Source organism: Globicephala melas, chromosome 11 (genome assembly GCF_963455315.2).
Source record: "Globicephala melas chromosome 11, mGloMel1.2, whole genome shotgun sequence".
Taxonomy (NCBI): Eukaryota; Metazoa; Chordata; class Mammalia; order Artiodactyla; family Delphinidae; genus Globicephala; species Globicephala melas.
In genome coordinates, this window is record NC_083324.2 from 51336103 (window position 1) to 51361874 (window position 25772).

The 25772-nt window shown below is 38.9% G+C and overlaps 1 protein-coding gene and 1 pseudogene across 3 annotated transcripts in view; one reads left to right on the top strand and one right to left on the bottom strand.

Annotated features, from left to right (window-relative positions):
* Positions 1-25772, bottom strand: part of FBXL2 (F-box and leucine rich repeat protein 2) — an 86118-nt gene that overhangs the window by 57461 nt on the left and 2885 nt on the right. For all 3 annotated transcript variants that reach the window (XR_009566018.2, XR_009566019.1, XM_030830073.2), the window contains exon 2: positions 11734-11795. Coding sequence is in view for 1 of the 3 variants with exons in the window: in XM_030830073.2 (XP_030685933.1) it covers positions 11734-11795 (62 nt within the window). In the remaining 2 variants the exon portion in view is untranslated. The remainder of the gene's footprint in view (positions 1-11733; positions 11796-25772) is intronic.
* LOC115838817 (large ribosomal subunit protein eL31-like) lies at positions 192-582 on the top strand (annotated as a pseudogene).

Sequence of the window (25772 nt, forward strand, 5' to 3'; positions counted from 1 at the left end):
TGAAATTGCACCATGAGGCTGCAATTAGCAAAACCCAGACTGTGGGAACTTCCACAATACATATCAAATAACCCAAGTTCTTCAACAGATAAAACATGTAGAACAGAAAGAGATGGACAGGAGACCTGTTGATTATTAGAGACTTAAAGATTTATTAAATGAGCAAGACTAGCTGTTTTTTCCAACTGGAGCCCAGCAGGATGACTCCCGCAAAGAAGGGTGGCAAGAAGAAGGAGGGCCAGTCTGCCATCAACGAGGTGGTGACCACAGAATACACTATCAACATTCATAAGCACATCCATGGAGTGAGTTTCAAGAAGAGTGCCCCTCAGGCACTCAAAGAAATCCAAAAATTCATCATGAAGGAGATGGGAACTCCAGATGTACACACTGACACCAGGCTCAACAAAGCTGTCTGGGCCAAAGGAATAAGGACTGTCCCATACCGTATCTGTGTGCAGTTGTCCAGAAAAATGTAATGAAGATGAAGATTCACCAAACAAGCTCTACATGTCGGTTACCTATGTACTTGTCACCATTTTCAAAAATCTACAGACAGTTGATATGGATGAGAACTGTTGATTGTCAAATAAAGTTATAGAACCGCCAAAAAAAAAAATGGGCGAGACTAAACTGTAATGACTAAGGATGCACATATGGATGATAGATCTATAAAGAAATGAAAATACAGTGAAAGCTATAAAAGTCAAGAAAGTGTTATTTCTGGAGAGGGAAGCAGTTATCATTTGGATGAGAAATGGAGGTGCTTCTTTGGTGACTGGCAAAGTTTTATTTACTGACCTAAGTGATGGCTAGGGTATTTGTCTAATATTTATGTTTTGTGTGGTTCTCCAACTATATATTATACTTCATAATAAAAACATTTTTAAGAAAAAAATGTTTCAAAGAAGCAATAATGGAAATTGATAAATACTTGAAACTGAACAGTAAAAAGAAACACTAAACTTCAAAACTTGTGAAATTCAACAGAAGTAGAGCTTTGAGACTATCACTCAAAGAACTTATCTATTATTAGATGAGGGAGCTGAAAAATAACTAGCTAAATGTCCAACTTAGGCAAGCTAAAGAAAACACAGTTAACCCAAAGAAAGACAAAGAATGGCATTTAAAAAGCTAGGAGTGGAAATCGTTAAAAAAGAAAAAAGAAAATAATAGAAAATAATAAAACCAATGTCATCAAGAAGACAAGAGGATGTAGAGAAAAGGGAACGCTTGTACACTGTTGGTGGGAATGTAAATTAGTTCACCTACTACAGAAAACAATATGAATGTTCCTGAAAAAATTTTAAATAGAATTACCATATGATTCAGCAATTCCACTTCTGGGCATATGAAATAAAAAAAGGATATTGAAGAGATATATGGCCTCCCATGTTTACTGCAGCATCATTTACAAGAGCCAAGATATGGAAACAACGTAAGTGCCTGTCAACCAATTGACAGATAAAGATGTAGTAATACTTACAATAAAATATTACTCAGCCACGAGAAAGAAGAAAATTCTGCCCTCTGTGACAACATGGATGGATTCTGAGGACATTATGCCAAGTAAGATAAGTCAGAGAAAGACAAATACTGTACGATATCACTTATATGTGGACCTAAAAGTCAAACTCATAAAAATAGAGTAAAATGGTGGTTACCAGGGTCTGGGGGGAGGGGGAATAGTACAGATGTTGTTTAAGGATACGAACTTGCAACTACTAGATACGTAAGTCCTAGAGATCTAATAAACAGTATAGTGATTACAGACAACAATACTGTAGTATTAAGACCAAACATGCTAGGAGACTAGATCTTAATTATTCCCATCACAAAAAATAAATGATAATTATGTGGTGTTCATAGGTAGCTAACACTACAATGGCAATCATATTACAATATATAAATGTACCAAATCAACATGTTGTACACCTTAGATTCATACAATGTTATATGTCAAATACAAATACATATTTTTTAAAAACTGTTACCACCTTTGGAAACACTGGCTTTATCAAGAGCTGTAAAAATGTTCTCCTCCTTTGATCAAGTAATTCCTCTTCAGGAAGTTATCATAAAGAAATAATTCAACAAAACAAAAAATTTTAATTTCAGCATTTTCTAAAATTTTATTTCAGCATTATCTAAAATTTTTAAAAAGCAACCGAAAGGTTAAGTAAATCATGACATAAACTCCATGGACTATTAAGCAGCCATTGAAGTGGTAATTATGAAAAGTATGTGGTAATAGGGAAGAGTAATCATTAAATGTTAGGTAGGAAAAAGCTCAGAGGAAAATGCTACGTTCCAAGCACTTCCAACTAAGCACAAATAAATATATATATGGGCCAAGAGTAGAAGGAAACTAAACTGTGCAAGATTTCCCAAATACAGCGTGATTTTTTGCAAGCTGTTTCCTCTGCCTTGAATGTTCTCACACACACAGGCATACATATGCATACACACACATAAGTACACATTCAGATACATTCCCATATACAAATAAACATGCCCAATACACATACTACCATACACAAATATATACTAATGTACACAATGTTCTGGGCATAAAAACAGATACATAGATCCATGAAACATAATAAAGAGCCCAGGAACAAACCCACACATATATGGTCAATTAATTTATGACAAAGGAGCCAAGACATACAATGGGGAAAGAACAGTCTCTTTAATAAATGGTGCTGGGAAAACTGGACAGCCATATGTGAAAGAATGAAACTGGACTCCTGTCTCACAACCACAAAAATTAACTTAAAATGGATGAAAAGACTTGAATGTAAGACCTGAAACCATAAAAGTCCTAGAAGAAAACATAGAGGGTAAGCTTCTTGACCTAAGTTTTGAAGATGATATTTTGGATTTGACACTAAAAGCAAAGGCAACAAAAGCAAAAATAAACAAGTGGGACTACATCAAACTAAAAAGCTTCTGCACAGCAAAGGAAACCATCAACAAAATGAAAAGGCAACCTACTGACTGGGAGAAAATATTTGCAAACCATATATCTGATGAGTTAATACCCAAAATCTATAAAGAACTCATACCACCCAATAGCAAAAAAAAATTCAATTAAAAAATGGGCAGAGGATCTAAATAGACATTTTTCCAAAGAAGGCACACAAATGGCCAAGAGGTACATGAAATATGCTCAACAACACTAATCATCAGGGAAATGAAAATCAAAACCACAGTGAGATATCACCTCTCACCTACTGGAATTGCTACTATCAAAAAGACAAGAAATAAGTATTGGCGAGGATGTGGAGAAAAAGGAACGCTTGGGTACTATCAGTGGGAATATAAATTGGTGCAGCCACTATGGAGAACAGTACGGCAGTTCCTCAAAAATTTAAAAACAGAACTACCATATGATCCAGCAATTCCACTTGTGGGTATTTATCTGAAGAAAATGAAAACATAACCCAAAAGATACACACTATCATGTTCACTGTAGCATTATTTACAACAGCCAAGATATGGAAGCAACCTAAGTGTCTATCAATGGATGAATGAATTAAAAAATGTGAGATACAGACACATATATGAAAATTATTCAGCCATAAAAAAGAATGAACTCTTGCCATTTGTGACAACACAGATGGACCTCAAGGGTATTATGCTAAGTGAAATAAGTCACAGAGAGAGAGACAAATACCATATGATCTCACTTATATGTGGAATCTAGATAAAAAAACAAAACAAAACTGAGCTAATAGATACAGAGAACAGATCTGTGCCAGAGGTGGTGGGAGGGTGGGCAAAATGGGTGAAGGGGGTCAGAAGGTACAAACCTCCAGTTATAACATGAATAAGTCATGGGGATGTAACATGCAGCATGGTGATTATAGGTAATAACACTGTACTGCATACTTCAAAGCTAAGGGAGTAAATCTTAAAAGTTCTCCTCACAAGAAAAAAACCTCTGTAACTATGTACAGTGACAGATGTTAACTAGACTTATTGTGGTGATCACTGTGCAGTATGTACAAATATCAAATCATTATATCATACACCTACGTCAATTATATATATATATACACATAATCTCAATTTTTTTAAAAAAAGATTAGATTTACTGTGTTATGCAACATAAAATCCAGGACAAACACAAGAAATTATAACATGTTTAGAGAACCTATATACACACTCAAGAGGGAGAGAACATGGCCCTAAACATAGGGAAAGTCTTAGGTTGAACTAGGTGAAAGAAGGGGTGAGCAAAAGATTAGCACTTTCTCTATAAATAACAAATGCTGGAGAGGGTGTGGAGAAAAGGGAACCCTCCTACACTGTTGGTGGGAATGCAAGTTGGTGCAGCTACTATGGAGAACAGTATGGAGGTTCCTCAGAAAACTAAATACAGAATTACCATATGATCCAGCAATCCCACTCCTGGGCATATATTCAGACAAAACTACAATTCAAAAAGATACATGCACCCCTATGTTCATAGCAGCACTATTCACAATTGCCAAGACATGGAAACAACCTAAATGCTCATCAACAAATGAATGGATAAAGAAGATGTGGTACATATATACAATGGAATATTACTCAGCCATAAAAAAGAATGAAATAATGCCATTTGCAACGACATGGATGCAACTAGAGATTATCATACTAAGGGAAGTAAGTCAGAAGGAGAAAGACAAATGCCATATGATGTCACATATGTGGAGTCTAAAATATGACACAAATGAACCTATCTATGACACAGAAACAGAATCAGGGACAGAGAGAACAGACTTGTGGTTGCCAAGGGGAGGGGAGGGGAGGGGAGGGATGGAGTGGGAGTTTGGGATTAGCAGATGCAAATTATTATATATAGGATAGATAAACAACAGGGTCCTACTGTATAGCACTGGGAACTATATTCAATACCCTGTGATAAACCATAATGGAAAAGAATATGAAAAAGAATGTACACATATGTATAACTGAATCACTTTGCTGTACAGCAGTAATTAACACATTGTAATTCAACTACACTTCAATAAAAAATAAATTTTTTAAAAAATTGGCACTTTCAAGAAGGAGAATGAACATGGGAGAGAACAAATTAGGGAATGACATTTTCAGGGACTGGAAATAACTCAGAGTTGCCAGAGTTTACAAGGAAGTTGGAAAAGAGCGAGAGATGAGATAGAGTAAGAGATAATAAGTGGACAGTTCTGGGAAAATAATTTAAGTCATAACAATTTACATGGAATTTACACTAAAGGCAACAGGAAAGGTTTTAAGGAGGAGAGAAGCAAAATTAGTAAGATAAAAAAGAAATTGATAGAAAGTTGCAATAATAATCGCAGTGAATAAAATACTTGTTTTAATCATTAAAACACCAAATTATCCTCTTAAAAAGATTATTAAATGGAGACACTATTTGAAAAAACTGGATGAAAAGATGTAGATGATACAGTAGTATTAAAAACAAGAAAGGGGGTCTTCCCTGGTGGCGCAGTGGTTGAGAGTCCGCCTGCCAATGCAGGGGACATGGGTTCGTGCTCCGGTCCGGGAAGATCCCACATGCTGCGAAGCGGCTGGGCCCGTGAGCCATGGCCGCTGAGCCTGTGCGTCCGGAGCCTGTGCTCCGCAACGGGAATGGCCACAACAGTGAGAGGCCCGCGTACCGCAAAAAAAAAAAAAGCACAATGAGATGCTATTCTATACTTAAGACATGTAAAAACACTAAATTTTTGAAAGGAACAACTCAACCGAGTCTCTTAGCCATTGTTTGTATGAAGGCAAATTGATAAGACCACTTTGGAAAAACAACATTACTATATGAAGTTAAAAACCTGTACAGTCTATGACCCCCAGCAATTCCACTCGGAGCGAGTGGAATTTCATACATTTATTGGCCATTTGTATTTCTTCCTTTGTTCAGACCGTCTTCAAACTTTTTCTAAGAGCTAATCCACCTCATTCTTAATAATTTTTAAGAACTGATGTGTGTGTGTGTGTGTGTGTGTGTGCGCGCGTGTATGTTGAAGAAGATAGCCTTTGCTTATAATGTGTATTCGAATTATTTCACCTACTACTATGCTATTTATCTTTGGTATGGTATATTTTGCCATATTTTACTATTCAAAGAATCAAACTTCCCAATCTTTCCTGTTTTAACTACTGAATTCACAGCTTTTAAACTAACAGGTCTCTAACATAACTTTCCAGGGATAAAGCTCTGGAGTAGAATGTACTAGATCCATCCTTCCTATCTGTGGAGCTCTACTGGTGTTTCATGCCACCTCAATGTACATTTAAAAATCTAAAGGCATCATCAGAGGTCTAATGTATAAGCATAACCCCAACCGAGACTAAGGAAGATTTGCCTCTGCCATGATTCGGACTTAGATGTCAACCCTAAAACAGTATATAATAGTATACAGAGGAAGGGCCTTTAAGCTTCTGCATCTGATTTCAACACACATTAATTTGGTCCTCATGCACGGTAAAAATAAATAAATAAATAACAACAATAAAAATGAACAAACCAAAAAAACCTCTTTAACAAAAAAGAAAAGTCTGCATAGATGTTTAAACATGAATTTGTAATATGTACCCCCAAAAGATCATCTTACCTGTTAGGCTGCCTTGGAATATATATAAGGCATCACAGGCAGCAGGAGGTGTAGGTACCAGTCCTTGAAAAAGTCCATGGAGTGCTGCAACCAACCAGCAGGCAAGAACACCCACTCAGAAAAAATCTATGAGTTTTTTTTTCATCTGATCATCTTATTGCTAGTTTTAAGACTACTCAATATTATTAATTCACAGATCCCTTCTGTTACCCATTTCTAGTTTGTACTTAACAAGTTTTACATTTGCCTTTTCTATCCTGCTTTCACTTATAAAAGATATTCGAGTTCTCCCTCTCTATCCTTCACTCTCACACAGTTCAACAAATAGCTTGTAATTTTTCTTCATTTTATAATTTTCCCTAGCAAACTAGTAAAACCGCCAAATTATAGGTAATTTTGTAGTTGATTCCATTTGCCCGAAATGATTAGCCTCACCTCTCCTGTTTGAGGCCATCAAACCTTCCTTCATCAAGCTAACAAACATGATCAGCATTTAATTTTGTCATGGATCCACATTTTTGTTTTATTTTTTATTTTTTGGACATGCCACACGGCATGTGGGATCTTAGTTCCCCAACCAGGGATCGAAACCGCACCCCTTGCATTGGAAGCTCGGAGTCTTAACCACTGGACCGCTGGGGAAGTCCCCACATGCATTTTAAAAGGAAATACAATTATACAGATAATGGTGATTTAGTTTTTAAAAATATGTCTAATAAGAGGTTTATTATTTATTACTAACAAAAGCCATGTCTTCTCAGAACGTTTTAAAATATTTACTGCATGTAGCACTCCCTATTCCTATGAAGTTTACATGCATTTTCATTTCATCACTAGCGCCTGAGAGCAACCATAACAGAAGTAAAAACTTAAGGTCAAACAAATTAATATTAAAATTTATAATCTGAGTTGTGAGCCAATATTTGCTCATATAAGACTTTTCTCAAAAGAGGAATGTTTCCTTCCAAGAGACTGCCTTTTTTATAATACAAAATAATTAACAGTTGTCATAATACCACCACTATTCTGCTCAAGCTCCAGTAGTAGTCAGTTTAATGTCAGATGGTAGTATGCAATTTCCATTGAGACTGAATTAGTGTAGGTTGATGAAATGAAGCACCGGGCTACATTAACTTACTTAATAATCAGGTATTTTACTGAGACTGTTATCAGTAGCATATGTTAAGATCCATATCAGGACAGCTTGCTTTTTTCAGTTGTTTGTATTAAAACCAACTGCACTGTCAACAGTATTTATTAAGTATTCAGAGATCCAAAATTGATATTAATTAATAATAATAAGAGGGACTTCCCTGGTGGTCCAGTGGTTAAGAATCCACCTTCCAATGCAGGGGACGCATGTTCGATCCCTGGTTGGGGAACTAAGCTCCTCCATGCTGCAGGGCAACTAAGCCCATGTGCTGCAACTAATGAGCCCACACAGTGCAACTACTGAGCCTGTGCACTCTAGAGCCTGTGCCACAACTAGAGAGCCCACGTGCCGCCACTAGAGAGAAGCCCGCGTGCCGCAACGAAAGATTCCGCATGCTGCAACTAAGACCTGACGCAAATAAATAATAAATATTTTTTAAAAATAATAATAAGAGATAACATTTATTTAACATTTATTAAACGCCAGGTACTCAGAGCCAGCCAACAACCCCCTAAGGTAAGAACTATTACTATTACAGATATGGGAAATTATGGCCCAGAGAGTGAAGTCACTTTAAGGTCACACAACTAGTAAATGGGGAGAGCTGAAATCTCAAGCAAGTTTAGCTCCAAAATACAGACAATAACAACGAGGATAAATACATGCAAGGAGAACCCAACTCACTAACAGATATAGACATTACAACAAACTATATATTCCCATTGTTATAAGCATTATATAACTGACTCCCTAGGAACAGTAAAATTACAAGCTATTTGTTGAACTGTGGGAGAGTGAAAGGTAGAGAGGGAGAACTCGAATATCTTTAATTTATAAGTAAAAGCTGGATAGAAAAAGCAAATGTAAAAGCTTGTTAAGTAACAAACTAAAAATGGGTAGCAGAAGGGACCTGTGAATTAATAATATCGGGTAGTCTTAAAACTAGCAATAAGATGATCAGATAAAAAAACTCAGATTTTTTCTGAGTGGATTCAAAGTGATATAGAGAGATGAAAAGTGCATAGTTCCAGGTACTTCCCTGGTGGTCCAGTGGATAAGACTCCACGCTCCCAATGCAGGGAGCCTGGGTTCGATCCCTGTTTGGGGAACTAGATCCCACATGCATACCACAACTAAGAAGTCAGCATGCTGCAACTAAAAGATCCCGCATGCCGCAACGAAGATCCCGAGTGCCACAACTACAACCAGGATCAGCCAAAATAAATAAATAAACAAACAAACAAACAAACATTAAAAAATAAAAATAAAAAAATCACGTAGTTCCAGGTTTGTTAACGGTTCCAGAGGGTAAGCTGAAGCTTCACTTGATATGACCAGTAATGGAAGCTAGCAGAGAATTTAAGAGGGTGGTAACAGATGCAGTAAAAAATGGCAGAAGAGAAAGTGACCTTGGCTGCAAGCAAATAAGATTATCGTACACTCAAGGAATTCACACCTATTGATGAAGTAAGACTGAAAGTAAATAGGAATTCAACGAGAACAGGAACAACAGTCTGCTCTGTCACAAAGAAGTCTACTATATGAAGTAAAAATGTAAGCCTAAGACAGACCGAAAGTATGAAGACATCATTTATCTTAGCAAAACCAATCAACACTTAAGCTCCATGAGGTGGGGAATTTGTAGCACTCACTCACTTTGTTGTGGAATTAACGAACGATGAAGATGTCTGCTTTGGTAACCTGGCTCAAACCCTTCTTCAAAATTTTGCTTAAAAAGGGTAGCCGGGAAAGGGGAGAGCTGCTACTATTGAGAATAGAAAGTCTGAGAGTAAAATGGCAGAAATGATATAAAGACCAACAAAAATTAATATCTGGCTAGAGTTAGTTTTGAGAATGAAGAGTCAGAGAAGACCTGTTGTGGCAGTACTTTAAAATTTAAATTCCCTTTACAGACTCCAAAATTAGAACAGAAGTGGGAATGCAAATCTATGAACATTTGCTCCCAAATGACAATTCTTTTTTAAAAATGATCTATGTATGAGCCTTAGCATAATTCAAAAACTATAACTCCAGGATTTTTGAAAGCTGGGTCCATCATGGATGTTTAAAAGAACTAATACTTCTAAAACGGCAGTTCAGAAATCACACTAGCACGGAAAGTGATGTAATTCCAACACCCGCCCCGCCCCCCACCGGCCCTTCTTGGTCAGTAGGTAGAAACAGTACCATGGCTGAGTACAGTATAAAAGCTAACCCTACCAAAAGGGAAAGAGTATTAAGTTAGCACCCTTGAGTCAAAACAGCAGCAGTACTCAGGAGAAGGGTGGAGTTTAATCACACTCCAGTGTTAAATGACTAACGTGGGTCGGTGTGAAGCTGGTTATGAGTCCCCAGGGTAAAAATGACATATTCACATTACAGTTTGATGTCTGTGCTAGAAAAATGTTCAGACTAAGAATGAAACATTGCACAATTCTGGGAAACATCACTCACTCTGTGGTCTGGTGTGGATGGCATCGCCGACCGCTGCATAGTAACAGCCAGCCCACCCTAACCACGCTGGTTCTAACAACTTACGGTGCTTGATTAAGACCCTCTGGGTTTATGTGATAAACATATCATTCCTTCCTTGTTACCGCTTTCTTAACTTTAAAATGGTCTAAAATGCCAAAGAATATTCTCTCTTAACTAAACAAATATTTATTTTGTTGAAATAAAACATAACTGCTGTATTTTTCATGTGATCCTGCCATGAATTAATTTTCTTCTTTATTAACTGAGTAGAATGAGCTCACGGCAACAGTGTCAAACAACACCTGATGACTAATGAAATGCCACCCTGAAGCCCCTAAAATGTGATCACCACCACAAAGACCCTAAGCCTTCACCCCATTCCTGACTCAAGAACAAAAGTCTAACATACAAGGTGGAAAAGGTGAGCAATCCATGGCATTTATAGAGTAACTCTATGATGGACTCCAACATGTAAACAAAACACACATCCATACTCATCCCCTAAATGTTAAAATGAGATTTAGCACAGCCAGGGAACAGAGTAAGCTGCTCAATCTCTTACTATATATCAGCATTTTCCAAGGAATATTAAAAGCGTTCCATGGTCAGTAAATCTGAAATGCCACAACCATTCATCTGGGAGCATCACCATGCATATTAGCCTATTAGGGCTCTGAGAGGTTACGTGGTAAAGAAACTGGTTTTGTTAACCCAGTTTTTCCCATACTTACTTGATCACAAAACCTGCTTTTTTGTTTTGTTTTGTGAAATATCAGTGATATGAAGAGTTTGGGAAATGCCACTCAAAGATTACCATGTGTACGTGTATTAATTGTTTGTTAACAATTAAAATATAACATCCAAAATTAAATAAGATTTGCTTGATGCTTGCAGAGTACTAAAGGAAACTGCAGTGCCTCAGGTTCAACAAATGTTGGCTGATAGCTTTACTTCCCAAAACGACAAGCAAAATACCATTAACTGTATATTCAGTAATGCTAAAAAATAAAGCACAAAAAGCCTGTTCTATGGTAGTGTCACTTAGCACATAATTCTCATAAAGTGAACAAAAACATCAATATTTGGGCTGATAGCATTTTAAGTGCTCAGTAAGAACATATAGTGTAATTATTGATCAGAAAAACATCTAAATGTCTATGACTTCAGGAGCTCACAACCTTAATAATCTCTCCTCGTGTTACTGACTACATTGAGATAACCTACTAATACCCAAACAGTGGCACCTACTGAGGATTATTACAATACTTACCACATTACAAAAAGAATCCAGACCAATGCTACGTACATACTTAGTACATTCTGGATTAGACCAAGTAAAATTTAACAACAAGCTGAACAGCATTCTATAAAACAAAAACAAAAAGTCAGTTAGGCTAATTCTGTCTGTTTTTCTAAGCTATGGACTCATAGTGAGAAAGAAGATTGTCTTGGAACTTGATGACTGAATCATATCTGAAATCTTTAAAGTTTATCTACACTTACCTCAAAAGAAGTTCTTTGGGTAACTTTTTGTTAATAAGGCCTTCATCATTATTTGAGAAAACCTACAGAAAAAAAAAAGGGGATATTATTAAAATGTTCCTCAATCAAAAAAAAAAAGGGGCTTCCCTGGTGGCGCAGTGCTTAAGAATCCACCTGCCAATACAGGGGACAATGAGTTCGATCCCTGGTCTTGAGAGATCCCACATGCTGTGGAGCAACTAAGCCCGTTAGCCACATCTACTGAACCTGTGCTCTAGAGTCCAAGAGTCGCAACTACTGGCCCCACGCGCCACAATTACTGAAGCCCGCGCACCCTAGAGCCCGCACACCGCAACTACTGAGCCCATGCATTACAACTACTGAAGCCTGTGTGCTCTAGGGCCCGCATGCAGAAACTACTGAGCCCGTGTGCCACAACTACCAAAGCTCGCGCACCTAGAGCCTGTGCCTCACAACAAGAGAAGCCACTGCAATGAGAAGATTGCACACCACAACTAGTGAAAGCCTGCGTGCAGCAACAAAGACCCAACACAGCCAAAAAAAAACTGAAACAAAAAACAACTTAGGAATACATTTAACTAAAGAAGTGCCTGACATTATATATTGAAAACTTACACTAAACACTGTTGTGAGAAATTAAAGAAGGCTTGAATAAACTGAAACACATCCCATGTTCATGAATTGGAAGATTTAATAGCGTTAAGTTAGAAATGTTCCTCAGCTTTGTACTTATTCTGCTTGGGGTTTGCCAGCTATGTCCAGTCTGCTATTAGGCCCATCAAATGAATATTTAATGTCTGAGTCATACTTTCACTTCTAGCATTCCCAGTTCAGTCTTTTTATAGTCTTCCATCTTCCTGCTAAAATTTTCTAACTGTTCATCCATTCCAACTGTTCAACATCTGGACCATCACTGACTGTTTCTCTTAGCTCTTCTCCTGACCATGGGTCACATTTCTTTGTTTCTCTCCATGTCTCATAATTTGTTATTTCACACCAAATACTGTGCATAAAAAAATAATTAATTTACAAGGATCAATGAAACTAAGAGATGTTTCTCTGAAAAGAAAATATTGACAGAGAAAGGGAGAGACTGGCCAAGATAGCAGAGTAGAAAGACACTGAGCTCACCTCCTCTCACGAGCATACCAAAATCACAACTATTTGCAGAACAACCATCAATGAAAAAGACCAGAATCTACCAGAAAAAGATCTTCTACAATTAAAGGAGGAACCACAACAAGATGGGTAGGAGAGGCAGACTCTCAATATAATCATGTCCCATACCACGGGGTGGGCAACCCACAAACTGGAGAATCATTATATTGCAGAGGTTCTCCCACAGGAGTGAGAGTTCTAAGCCCCACATCGGGCTCTGCAGCCCAGGAGTCAAGCACCAAGAAGACAAGCCCCCAGAGCATTTGGCTTTGAAGGTCAGCAGGGCTTAACTTTGGGAGGCTCAAAGGACTGGGGGAAACAGAGACCTGGCTCTTAAAAGGTGCACACAAAATCTGACATGTTCTAGAACCCAGGGCAAAAGCAGTAATTTGATAGGAGCCTGGGCCAGACCTACCTACTGGTCTAGGAGAGTATCCTTGGAGGAAGGTGGGGGGGAGCTGTGGCTCACCCTAGGGACACAGACACTGGCAGCAGCCAATCTTGGGAGCTCCTTCTACTGCGTGGACAATGGTGCTGCCAGGCACCACTGTGGAACCCTCCCTCTAGCTCATTAGCACCAAGACCTGGCCCATCCAACGGCCTGTAGGCACCAGTGCTGGGATGCCTCAGGCAAAGCAACTAATTGGATGGGGACACAACCCCACCTATCAGCAGACAGGCTGCCTAAAACTTCCTGAGCCCACACCTGCCTCTGAACATGGCCCTGCCCACCAGAGGGCTAGGACCCAGCTCCACCCACCAATGTGCAGGCACCAGCCCTGCCCTCCCAGAAGGCTGCTCTAGCCATTGGATGAGTCTCACCCACCAGGGGGCAGGCACCATACGTAAGAAAGGCACAATCCCACAGCCTGCAGACCCAGCCTGCCCACAGCAGGCCAGACCCTACCCTGGGACCAGCTGGGCCCCAATCCTTCCCACTAGCAGGCCAAAACAAGCTTCCCAACACCCTGGACCCCATACTCAACTGTGTCAGGAAACGCCCCCACCCCCCACCCCCACACACCAGTTATCTGACACCAGCTCTGTGATCCCTGGGCACTACAGCCAGACTCCAGGACCCAACTGTGACTGCTAGTAGTCCGGCATTAATCCCAAGACCTGGCTTCACCCATCAGTAGGTGGGCAACAGCCCCAAAGTTTTCTGGACCCTGATTCCACCCACCAGTGAGCCAGGACTAGCCCCAGGGCCCCCTGGGGTACAGCAGTCAGCTGCCTCGTGACTAGGCTCCACCAACCAGTAGCCAACAGCCTCCCAAAACACGGCCAAAGCATGGCCTGGCAACCAACCGGAGTAGGGGCCAACCAAGGCTACCAGACTGTCCACATAGTCAGCCTGCCACAACAGAAGGCATGCAGCCCTCATAGGGGGCACTGCTAGAACATACAGTTTGGCCATGATAGGGGACTGCACTGCTAGGGTACATAGCACATCTCCTACAGAAGAATACTTCTCCAAGGTCAGGAAACATAATTAACCCACCAGATACATAAAAATACAAACAGCGGGGCTTCCCTGATGGCACAGTGGTTGAGAGTCCGCCTGCCGATGCAGGGGACATGGGTTCGTGCCCCGGTCCGGGAAGATCCCACATGCCACAAAGCAGCTGGGCCCGTGAACCATGGCCGCTGAGCCTGCGTGTCCGGAGCCTGTGCTCCTCAACGGGAGAGGCCACAACAGTGAGAGGTCTGTGTACCGCAAAAAAAAAAAAAAAAAACCCCAGCAACTTAGGCAAAATGAGGTGACAGAAGAACATGTTCTAAATGAAGGAACAAGATAAAACCCTAGAATAAGAACTTAGTGAAGTGGAGACACGCAATCTACCCAAGAAAGAGTCCAGGGTAATGATCATAAAGATGATCAAAGAACTCAGGACAAGAATGGATGCACAGAGTAAGAAGTTAAAAGTTTTTAACAAAGAGAAAACATAAAAAACAAGAGAAAGATGAAGAACACAATAACTGAAATAAAAAATATACTAGAAGGAATCTACAGTAGACTAAATGATACAGAAAAATGGATCAGCAAGCTGAGAGATGGAGTAGTAGAAATCACTGCCACTAAACAGAAAAAAGGAAAAAGAACAAACAGAAATGAGGACAGTTTAAGAGCCCTTTGGGACAATATCAAGTGCACAAATATTCACATTATAGGGGTCCCAGAAGGAGAAGAGAGATAAATAGGAGCTGAGAACATATTTGAAGAATTAACAGGTGAAAACTTCCCTAACCTGGAAAAGGAAACGGTCATCCAAGTCCAGGAAGGGCAGAGAGGTCCATACAAGATTAACCCAAAGAGTAACACACCAAGACACACTGTAATTAAAATGACAAAAAAATTAAAGAGAGAATCTTAAAAGCAGCAAGGGAAAAGCAACAAATAACATCCAAGGGAACTCCCATAAGCCTATCAGCTGATTTTTCAGCAGAAACCCTGCAGGCCAGAAGGGAGTGGCATGATATATTTTAAATGATGAAAGGGAAGAACTTGCAACCTACAACCAAGAAATACTCTACCCAGCAAGCCTCTCGTTCAGATTTGATAGAAAGATCAAAAACTTTACAAACAAGCAAAAGCTAAAAGAGTTCAGCATCATCAAATCAGCTTTACAATAAATATTAAAGGAACTTCTCCTGGTGAAAAAAGAAAAGGCCACAATGAGAAACATGAAAATTATGAAATGAAAAAGCTCATCAGTAAAGGCCAACACACAGTAAAGGTAGGGAATCATCCACGCATAAAGTGAGTAGGAAGGTTAAAAGACGAAGGTAGTAAAATAACTATCAAAATCACTTAAGCAGTTAAGGGATACATGAAACAATTAGACAAAAGATATAATATAAAAACAGTAATCGTGAGGGGAGAAGAGTACAAAGACAGGGTTATTAAAACGTATTTGAAAGTAAGAGATCAGCAACTTAATCACATATATATAGATTGCTATATAAAAATCTCATGGTAACCACAAAACAAAAATCAAAAATAGATATACACACAAAAAAAGGAATTCAAATATAACACTAAAAATAGACAAATCACAAGAGAAGAACAAAAGAAGAAGAAAAAGACAAAACAAACCCCAAACAACCAACAAAACGGCAACAAGAACATACATATCAATAATTACCTTAACTGTAAACAGACTATATGTTCCAATCAAAAGACACAGCGTGGCTCAATGGATACAAAAACAAGACCCATATATATGCTGCCTACAAGAGACTCACTTCAGATCTAAAGACACAAAAGACTGAAAGTGAGGGGATGGAAAAGGTATTCCATGCAAATGGAAATCAAAAAAAAGCCAGAATAGCAATACTTTTATCAGATAAAACATACTTTAAAATAAAGACTGTTACAAAGATCAAGGGATCAATCCAAGAAGAAGACAGAACAATTGTAAATATATATGCACCCAACACAGGAGCACCTCAATATATAAGGCAAATATTAACGGACATAAAAGGAGAAATCAACAGTAACATAATAGTAGAGGAATTTAACACCTCACTTACATCAATGAACAGATCATCTAGATAGAAAATCAATAAGGAAACACTGGCCTGAAGTGACACATTAGACGAGATGGACTTAACTGATACATAAAAAGCATTCCATCCAGAAGCAGCAGAATACACATTCTTTTCAAGTGCACATGGAACATTCTCCAGGATAGATCACATGTTAGGCTTCAAAACAAGCCTCAGTAAATTTAAGAAAACTGAAATAATATCAAGTATCTTTTCCAACCACAACGCTATGAGACTAGAAATCAACTACAAGGAAAAAAATGCAAAAAACACAAACACATGGAGGCTAAACAATATGCTACTAAACCACCAATGGATCACTAGAGAAATCAAAGAGGAAATCAAAAATACCTAGAGACAAATGAAAATGAAAACACGATGATCCAAAACCAATGGGATGCAGCAAAAACAGTTCTAAGAGGAGTTTACAGCAATACAAGTTTACCTCAGGAAACAAGAAAAATCTCAAACAACCTAAACTTACATCTAAAGGAACTAGAGAAAGAACAAACAAAACCCAAAGTTAGTAGAAGGAAAGAAATCATAAAGATCAGAGCAGAAATAAATGAAATAGAGACTAAAAAAATAGAAAAGATCAATGAAACTAAAAGTTGGTTCTTTGCAAAGATAAACAAAATCGATAAACCTTTAGCCAAATTTATCAAGAAAACCCAATGAAATCAGAGATGAAAAAGAAGTTACAAGTGACACCACAGAAATACAAAGGATCATAGACAACAGTGATCAAACAACTGTATGCCAATAAAATGGACAGCTTAGAAGAAATGGACAAATTCTTAGAAATGTACAATCTCCCAAGATTGAACCAGGAAGAAATAGAAAATATGAACAGACCAATTACCAGTAATGGAATTGAGTCAGTAATTTAAAAACTCCCAACAAAGAAAAGACCAGGACCAGATGGCTTCACAGGTGAATTCTACTAAACATTTACATAAGAGTTAACACCTATCCTTCTCAAACTATTCTCCCTCCCCAAAAAAAGAAACTGCAGAGGAAGGAACACTTCCAAATTCATTCTGTGAGGCCAGCATCACCCTGATACCAAAACCAAGGATATCACAAAAAAAGAAAATCACAGGCCAATATCACTGATGAACAAGATGCAAAAATCCTCAACACAATATTAGCAAACTGATCCCCACAATACATTAAAAGAATCATATGCCATAATCAAGTGGGATTTATCCCAGGGATGCAAGAATTTTTCAATATCTTCAAAATCAATGTGATACACCACGTTAACAGACTGAAGAATAAAAACCATATGATTATTTCAACAGATGCAGAAAAAGCTTTTGACAATATTCGACACTGATTTATGATAAAAACTCTCTAGAAAGTGGGTCTAGAGGAAACATACATCAACATACTAAAGGCCATATATGACAAACCCACAGCTAACATCATACTCAATGGTGAGAAGCTGAAAGCATTTAGGTGGGTTAATTACATGCCCACTCTCACCACTTTTATTCAACAGAGTACTGGAAGTCCTAGCCACAGCAATCAGACAAGAAAAAGAAATAAATCCAAATTTGGAAAGGAAGAAGTAAAACTGTCACTGTTTGCATGATACTAAGTGTAGAAAATCCTAAAGATGCCACCAGAAACTACTACAGCTTATTAATGAATCTGGTAAAGTTGCAGGATACAAAACTGATATACAGAAATCTGTTGCATTTCTATGCATTGACAACAAACTGTAAGATACGGAAACAGGGACTTCCCTGGTGGCGCAGTGGATAGGAATCCACCCGTCAGTGCACGGGACATGGGTTCAATCCCTGGTCCAGGAAGATCCCACATGCCACAGAGCAACTAAGCCCATGCACCACAACTACTGAGCCTGCATGCTGCAACTACTGAAATCCGCATACCTAGAGCCTGTGCTCCGCAACAAGAGAAGCCACTGCAACAAGAAACCCACGCACTGCAACAAGGAGTAGCCCCCACTCGCCACAACTAGAGAAAGTGCACGTGCAGCAATGAAGACCCAACACAGCCAAAAATAAATAAAATTAAATCTTATAAGAAAAATAAAAAGATAAGGAAACAATCTCATTTACCATCTCATTAAAAAGAATAAAATAATTACAAATAAACCTACATAAGGAGGTAAAAGACCTGTATTCAGAAAACTGTAAGACATTAAGACTATAAAACTATAAGGTGAAGAAACTGAAGATGACACAAACAGATGAAAAGATATACCTTGTATTCTTGTATGGGAAAAATTAATATTGTTAAAGTGACCATACTACCCAAGGCAATCTATAGATTCAATGCAATCCCTATCAAAATATACCCAGGGCACTTTTCATAGAACTAGAACAAATAATCTCAAAATTTGTATGGAAACACAAAAGACCTCGAATAAATAAAACCATCTTGGGAAAGAAGAACAGAGCTGGAGGAATCATGCTCCCTGACTTCAGAGTATACTACAAAGCTAGAGTAATCAAAAAGTATGGTACTAGTAGAAAAACAGATACACAGATCAATGGAACAGAATAGACAGCCCAGAAGTAAACCCACACACTTATAGTTAATTAACTTATGACAAAGGAAGAAAGAATATACAATGGAGAAAAGACAGTCTCTTCAATAAATGGTGCTGGGAAAACTGGACAGCCACATGCAAGAGAATGAAACTGGATCCCTGTCTTATACCATACACAAAAATTAACTTAGAATGGTTGACAGGCTTTCAATGTAAGATCTGAAAACATAACACTCCTAGAAAATAACAGGCTGTAAGCTCCTTGACATAAGTTATGGAGATGATTTTTTGGACTTGACACCAAAAGAAAAGGCAACAAAAGCAAAAATAAACAAGTTGGACTACATCAAACTAAAAAGCTTCTGCTCAGCAAAGCAAACCATCAACAAAATGAAAATATAACCTACTGAATGATTTTACAAATCATATATTTGATAAGAAGTTAATATCCAACAAGAAATCCAATTAAAAGATGGAGAAAGGATCTAAGTAGATATCTTTCCAAAGACATACAGATGGCCAACAAGTACATGACTAGGTGCTCAACATCACTAATCATCAGGGAAATACAAATCAAAACCACAATGAGATACCACCTCACACCTGTCAGAATGGCTATTACCAAAAAGACAACAAATAACAAGTATTAGTGAGAATGTGGAAAAAAGGGAACCCTTATGCACTGTTGGTAGGAATGTAAATTGATGCAGCCACTGTGGAAAACAGTATGGAGGTTCCTCAACAAATTAAAAAACAGAACTACCATACGATCCAGGAATTCCACTTCAGGGTATTTTTCTGAAGAAAACAAAAACATTGTTTCAAAAGATATAGGCACTCCTATGTTCACTGAAGCATTATGTACAATAGCCAAGATATGGAAACAACTGAAATGTCTATCGATAAATGAATGGATAAAGAAAATATGGTAGATATATACAATGGAATATTATTCAACCATAAAAAAGAAGGAAAATTTTCACACTTGCAACAACATGGATGGACTTTGAGGGCATTATGCTAAGTGAAATAAGTCACACAATGAAAGACAAACACTTTGAAAGACAAATGATCTTATATGTGTAATCATAAAAAAAAATGAGCTCATATATATACAGATTTATGGTTCCAGAGGTGGGGAATGGGAGGGTGGGCAAAATGGATGAAGGGGGTCAAAAGGTACAAACTTCCAGTTATAACATGAATAAGTCATAGGGATGTAATATACAGCATGGTAACTATAGTGATTAATACTGTATGGCATATTTGAAAGTGCTAGAAGAGTAAATCTTAAAAATTCTCCTCACAAGAAAAAAAATTCTCTATGTATGGTGACAGATGTTAACTAGACTTATTGTGGTGATCACTGTACAATATATACAAATATCAAATCATTCTGTTGTACAGCTTAAACTAGTATGTTATATGTCAATTACACCTGAATTTTTTTAAAGCAATTTACCTCCATAAAGGGCAGTTCCTCCTTCAATTAGGTTTCTGGGGGGTGGGGGCGCGGGGGTGGGTATTGAATCCTTTTAATCTCTAGTTGACCTGGGTTTCAGATTTGTTGTAGCATTAGTCAGATTCAGTTCAAGAATGGTTTAAAATTTTTTTAGGGTGACATCAGAAGCTCACCTAAAGAGAAGTTGGGATCTGAGCACTAGATCTCTTTGAGCTGTACAACCAGGCTGCTAGTGAGCACTCTCTGTTTTACATTCTGGCTACCAGCTGGGGAGTACTTTGCTCTGCAGAGGCACCCTCTACTGTCCATTCCTTAAGGAGCTCTCTCTCTGCCCTGTTACTCTAACTCCACCGTCTGAAAGCCTTTTGCCTTGTCCTGATTGAAAACCTGGATAGCCATAGAGGGACATTTCTTAGCTCTCCCCTGGGCCCCATCCATTGTGGCCCTGCCTTACATTTGGCGAAAGCCCCTAGCGCCTCAGAGAGGTTTCTGCTACTCTCCTGCCCTGCCCCAAGCCTTCAGAAGGCTCCGCCCACCACAAGGATGTTCTCAGCTCTCTTCCCTTGGCCCCAGCCTCCAGCACAGGTCTACATCCATGTACTCAGTGAAGGCCCATGGGAAAGAGAGGTAGGTGCAGCCTAGCTCTGCAGCTGGGGTTCCTCAGGGTTCCAAATGTCACTCCAGCCCCCATGCAGTAAAAGTTTGGCTGATTTCTCCAAGCTGTCTATAGCAGAGTCTTCTTCCTCCTGCTGTCCCCACCACGGATGAAAGTTACCTATGTGTCTCCTTTTTTCTGGGAAGGGCACATTACATCCTGGATTTTAATTCATTTAGATTTCTTTGTGTCCTCAGCTCTCTAGAGGGTTTTTAAAGAACTGTGATCTTCTAGCTTCTCTATCTTTTCCCACTGTTAGGGTAGAAACAGCAATGTCTAATTTTTGCAACTTTCCAAGTCCTAACAGAAAGTGGAAGTCTTTATTATCCATTCTGATAGAAGAAAAACAGACTTGGAGCAGATAAATGACTTGCCCAAGGTTTAGCATTAAAAACAAACAAGCAACAACCAAAAAAAAAAAAAAAACCCAGAAAAACTACAGTATAAACTTGTATCTCCTGACTCCAAGTCTAGGGTTCTTTGTACTGCACAACAGGTAGTAAGGGCTATTTGATTCTGGGGAAGGCATTTAACCTCTCAGTATTTCTAATTTGTAAAATGAAAGGACTGTACTAGAGAAACTCAAAAGTCTCTTCCAAATCTAATTATTTCAAGATTCAATTAAGTTTGTGTTTTTAAAATATCCCACTGTTTCTGAAAACGTAATTGTGTGGCTTTAGGTGCCTTTCAATTTTAGATGTCTAATAAGGGTCACAAATTTATCAAGTCCAAAACCAACTCCTTTCTTCATTCCTACTCTAAATTTACTCCTCCCATAGTCTTCATCTCAGCAAATGACAACCTGTTCCTATTGCTCAGGCTCAAATCACTGAACCATCCTTGACTTCCTTTTCTTTTCTATTCCACAGCCAATCCTATGGATGACTGCACCATAATAATGTCCTCTCTGGTCTCCTCTGTTCTTGTCCTTTCTCCCCTCCCTCCTACCCCACATGTATTTTCCACATAGCAGACAGAATGGTCCTTTTATAAAATATAAGTCATATTCTGTCATTCTTCTTAAACTTTACCAATCATTTCCCCTTCCCTCAAAGGAAAAGGCAAACTCCTTTAAATGGCTTATAAGTCCTAGGTGATCTGGTTTCACTGACTACCTTGGTCTTCCCTCTTGCCACGTCTTACTCCACTCCAGCCTCACTGTTTTCCTTGCTGTTTCTCCAACACACCAGGCAGTGCCCCAGGACCCTTACACTTGTGTCCTTTCCTGAAATGGTCTTTCTCTAGGCATTCCCATGACATATCCTCTGCTCAGATGTCACCTTATCAGAGAGGCCTTCCCTTCCACCTACATAAAAAGCAAGTCCTCCCACTTCTCATCCACTCACCCATCCTGCAAAACTTCCTTTCTCTTACTCAGCTTTCTTTTTCTCCAAAGCACTCTTCACCACCTTATCTGTATGTTTATTATCTGTCTTCCCACTGCTAGAACATAAACTCCATGAGGGCAGAGGCTTCCCTGTTTCATTCACTACTGGATACCCACTACCTAAAACAGTGACTGGCATATAGTGGGACAAACATTTGCTGGCTAGAAAACCATGAGACAGAAAATTTAATAGAAAGACACAATTACACGGGCAGCACTGAGAACTGGAAAAGCTGGGTTTGAACCATGAGTGTGACCCCACAAAAGCTTTCCCAATGACTGCCCTGTTCTGCTTCCCCAGACCCCTCTGCTCCAACCACCCCAGTGCTGGAAGTGGCAGTGGCTGAGGTAGACACTACACAGGGTAGAGGTGAGACACAAAATGAGGCAGGGAAGGCAGAAGTAAAAGTGTAGCCCAACCTATGGCTGCCCATATCTGAGCTTTGGTGGGCTGTACTGTTATTAAAAAAAAAAAAAAAACCCCAAGTAAATTCTTCAGGATGTCATTACACAACATCATAATAGAGAGTCTGTCATAAAAGAAAAAGAGCTTGCTGGCTCAGCTGACAAGACACCAAGACTCTTATTCTTGGGGTAGTATGTTCATGCCAGGCACTGGGTACAATCTTTAGTTTGGGAAGAAGCCATGGTGCAATGGTTAAGACATCAGACTTTGGAGACAGACTAGTTGAGTTCAAATCCTGGCTCTGCCACTCACCAACTATGTGACCTTGGGCAAACTGCCTAATCAACTAGGCCTGTTAAGTGGGTACAATGATGTTAATCTCATAGCGATGTTAGAAGGGTTAAATGAGATAAACGTGAAGTGATCAGCCTAAAACTGGGCACAGTGGAACGGTTCCATGAAAGCGAGTTATTGTTATAATTACTAAAAATTATGTGTCCCCACCCCAGTGCAGCGAAAAGCGAGACCAAATTTTGACAAGAGTAGAAAAATTAATACATAGAGAAACGTCTTGTAATATCTATTAACACAGATCTCATTATATAATCCCTCTTAACTATACCATGTGATGGCAAAGAGACCAAAACTGCCTGTAAAATAAAATATATTTTATTGTGCTTCTCAACTCCTCTGAGAAGTCCTAACCACAGGCAAATACAGAAAGGAAAGGCCAAAATAGGGAGAAAATCCAAATAAAATGAATTAAAATGGGAAAACTGTATGATACGTTATTTTATTATTTCCAAAAAATAAATCTGCCTTACAAGCTAAAGTGGTAAGCAATAACAAAAACCTGATGACAAGAGGTATCTCAACATATATTTTAATCCATACGAATTAAAGTTTAAATAGTTATTTGATGTCTTTTTATAAAGTTTTAGCATATACAACTAAAATAAATGTGAAATTTTTTATTAGGAAAAATCTCAGAAAATAAAATTTTACTTTTAAAAATAGTTTCATCACCCAATTCTAAATGGCTTTACATTAAAAGCTGGTCTTATAAATCATACCAATGCTTTCTTAGGTCAGTCTCCCGAGGCAACAGAAATAAAAACAAAAATAAACAAATGGGACCTAATAAACTTACAAGCTTTTACACAGCAAAGGAAACCATAAGAAAAAAAAAAGAAAGAAAGAAAAGAAAAGACAACCTACGGAATGGGAGAAAATATTCGCAAATGATGAGACCAACAAGGGCTTAATCTCCAAAATATACAAACGGCTCATACAACTCAACAACAAAAAAACAAACAACGCAATCGAAAAATGGGCAGAAGGGGACTTCCCTGGCAGTCCAGTGGTTGAGACTTCACCTTCTAATGCAGGGAGTACGGGTTTGATCCCTGGTCAGGGAGCTACAATTCCCACATGCCTCGTGGGCAAAAAAACAAAACATAAAACAGAAGCAATATTGTAGCAAATTCAATAAAGACTTTAAAAAATGGTCCACATCAAAAAAATCTTTTTTAAAAAAAGACAAATGGGCAGAAAACCTTAATACAGGGGTCCCCAACCCCCGGGCCGCGGACAACTACAGGTCCGTGGCCTGTTAGGAACGGGGCCACACAGCAGGTGGTGAGCAGCCGGCAAGTGAGCGAAGCTTCATATGCCGCTAACCATCACTCGCATTACCGCCTGAACCATCATATCCCACTGCACCCCCCACCCCAGTGGAAAAACTGTCTTCCATGAAACCGGTCCCTGGTGCCAAAAAGGTTGGGGACCACTGCCTTAATAGACATTCCTCCAAAGAAGACATACAGATGGCCAGTAGGCACATGGAAAGATGCTCAACATCACTAATCATTAGAGAAATGCAAATCAAAACTACAGTGAGGTACCACCTGACACCGCTCAGAATGGCCATCATTAAAAAGTCTACAAATAACACGTGCTAGAGAGGGTGTGGAGAAAAGGGAACCCTCCTACACTGTCGGTGGGAATGTAAGTTGGTGCAGCCATTGTGGAAAATAGTATGGAGGTTCCTCAGAAAACTAAAAATCGAATTACCATATGATCCAGCAATCCCACTCCTGGGCATATACCCAGAGAAAACTATAATTCAAAAAGATACATGCACCCCTATGTTCATAGCAGCACTACTCACAATAGCCAAGACATGGAAACAACCTAAATGTCCACTGACGGATGAATGGATAAAGAAGATGTGGTACATATACACAATGGAATACTACTTACTCAGCATAAACAACAATGAAATAGGGCTTCCCTGGTGGTGCAGTGGTTGAGAGTCCACCTGCCGATGCAGGGGACACGGGTTCATGCCCCGGTCTGGGAAGATCCCACATGTCGCGGAGCGGCTGGGCCCATGAGCCATGGCCGCTGAGCCTGCGCATCCGGAGCCTGTGCTCCGCAACGGGAGAGGCCGCGACAGTGAGAGGCCCGCGTACCGCAAAAAAAAAAAAAAAAAAAAGAATGAAATAATGCCATTTGCAGCAACATGGATACAACCAAAGATTATCATGCTAAATGAAGTCAGAAAGAGAAAGACAAATACCATATGATATCATTTATATGTGGAATCTACAACATGACACAAGTGAACCTATCTATAAAACAGAAACAGACTCACAGACATAGAGAACAGACTTGTGGCTGCCAGCGGGGAGGGGGTTAGGGGAGGGATGGAGTGGGAGTTTGGGGTTAGCAGATGCAAACTATTATATATAGAATGGATAAACAACAAGGTCCTACTGTATAGCACAGGGAACTATATCCAATCTCCTGGGATAAATCATAATAGAAAAGAATATTTAAAAAAAAGAATGTTTGTATGTGTATAACTGAGTCACTCTGCTGTACAGCAGAGATTGG